We start from the raw sequence: 1,879 nt of genomic DNA, 5'->3' as shown, positions 1-1,879 counted from the left end.
TGTGTGTATGTGTGTATGTGTGTGTGTGTGTATGTGTGTATGTGTGTGTGGTATTTTTGGGTGTGTGAATCTTATGGACGTTTTTGCTGTTTATTTCGTTTGCCTTTTATTAAGAGATATTTTTGGGGGGGGAGGGGGGGGGGTAGTTACATACAACATGTAAGACAAAAAGCAAAAAAAAAATTAAAAGAAGGAAGAACATGGTATAGTCAAATCCCAAAGGTCAATCGGGTAAAAAACAAAAACAAAAACACAAGGTGTTGGCTTTGTGTCAGTGTCAAATATAATACATTTAATACCATACTTACTGGGTCATGGTTAGGATCCAGTGCCTCTACAAGGTTCTTGAGATGGCCCCTTGTAACCAACTTGTGCTGCACATGCGCACTGTGACACATAAGAGTGAGAACTCTTGCACTGAGGATCTGAAGGCAGTGGTGAGTGCAGTGCCTTTGCCTCACACTGGGCGTGCATTTCTGCCTGGTGCCAATAATCCGTTTGTGCATGGTGATGTTGTTGTGAAGACACGACACGATTTGGCTGGGGTCTAAAGACAGCAGGATCTCAAGAGGCGTCCGTATCACAGCCGCGCCAGACTTCCCGGCGTCTTCATCCTCTGCCCCGTTTTGCTGATGCTGCTGTTGTTGTTGCTGTTGCTGTTGCTGTTGCTGCTGCTGTTGCTGGTGATGGTCATGGGTGGCTTGGCTGGCGCGGCGTTTGTGGAGGGAGGAGATGCGGTTGAGTGTGGAGGAACACGTCACAGTGGTGGAAGTACCGCTGCCGGGAGGGGAGGAGGTGGAGGAAGAGGAGAACACGGTTACTCCGCTAGCACCAGGAACAACAGAAGAAGAGGTGAAGGATGAAGATGCTGCCACTGGCGGAGACGAAAGTGACAGACTTCTTGGGGAGGAGCCTATAAATCCAGGGGAGGCTGAGGTATCCTCCACACACGCCAGCCTACTGCTCAAACCTGTGTGAGGATGGGCGTGGCTTTGGAATCTGACAGGTTGGTAGTCCCGCCCACCACCACCTCCCGAAGAAGCGCCCTTGACGGAAGACGAGCTGTGGTCTTTAGAGGAAGAGGTCTTCACGTTGGAGCTTGGCACGAACTCGGGACCATCCCCACCAAAGCCGTGGTGGTCGACGTCGCTTCGATGCAGCTGGGATCCGAACTCGTAGCTCTTGTTGACAACACAGATGTCCATGATGCGGTTGACTGTGGAGAGAGCGGTGAAGTGGAGGCTCTGTTTGCCTCTCAGCAACTCCAGGGAGGCCTGTAGAAGCTTGGTGAGCTCTAGGAAAATAGAACGTTTGGCCTCGTCCGTGCTCGTCTGTAGCAGCTGGGCATAGCTTGTCTGTAATAGGAGAAAGCAAACAATGATCAAACAGGTGCATAGCGGAGTGAGGGTGGGGTTGGGGGAAGGCATTGAAGAATATGACAAATATTTATTATGGATTGATCAACAATGGGAAACGGTTTTGTCGCAATTTCCACAGTTTCAGTAAGTAAGTCATATTAACGTACACAATGTATCTACTTTTGTAGCTTTACTGCCATTTATTATTCCCTCAGACTTCAAGCTCAGATTTTAGTCCACTTTTCAAAAGAAAGTATTCACCAACAAGTCACACTGTACTACCTACTCTCTTTCGTTTTGGATTCATGTCTTTGTGCAAAACAATTATAAATCCAGAACTATACAGTTGGATAATATGGCATTCCCAATGAAAACACACAAATGAAAGCAAATAGAAACAAAAGGCTAATTGTCGCTGTCTTCGAATATAACGTGGAATACAGCATGTGAAACAGAAGATAAGGGATTCACGATAGAATAGTCTTCCGTCCCCCTGAGAATCGCACGTGTTTTTCTTGGGG

The 1,879-nt window shown here is 47.4% G+C and overlaps 1 protein-coding gene across 1 annotated transcript in view; it reads right to left on the bottom strand.

Annotated features, from left to right (window-relative positions):
* Window positions 1-1,879, bottom strand: part of LOC106011034 — a 249,731-nt gene that overhangs the window by 14,373 nt on the left and 233,479 nt on the right. Inside the window, exon 7 of the mRNA XM_035968178.1 lies at window positions 309-1,355. Within this exon, the coding sequence (XP_035824071.1) occupies window positions 309-1,355 (1,047 nt within the window). The remainder of the gene's footprint in view (window positions 1-308; window positions 1,356-1,879) is intronic.

The sequence above is a fragment of the Aplysia californica genome, unplaced genomic scaffold (assembly GCF_000002075.1).
Source record: "Aplysia californica isolate F4 #8 unplaced genomic scaffold, AplCal3.0 scaffold00044, whole genome shotgun sequence".
Lineage (NCBI taxonomy): Eukaryota > Metazoa > Mollusca > Gastropoda > Aplysiida > Aplysiidae > Aplysia > Aplysia californica.
This window is presented reverse-complemented; position numbering and strand designations above follow the sequence as displayed.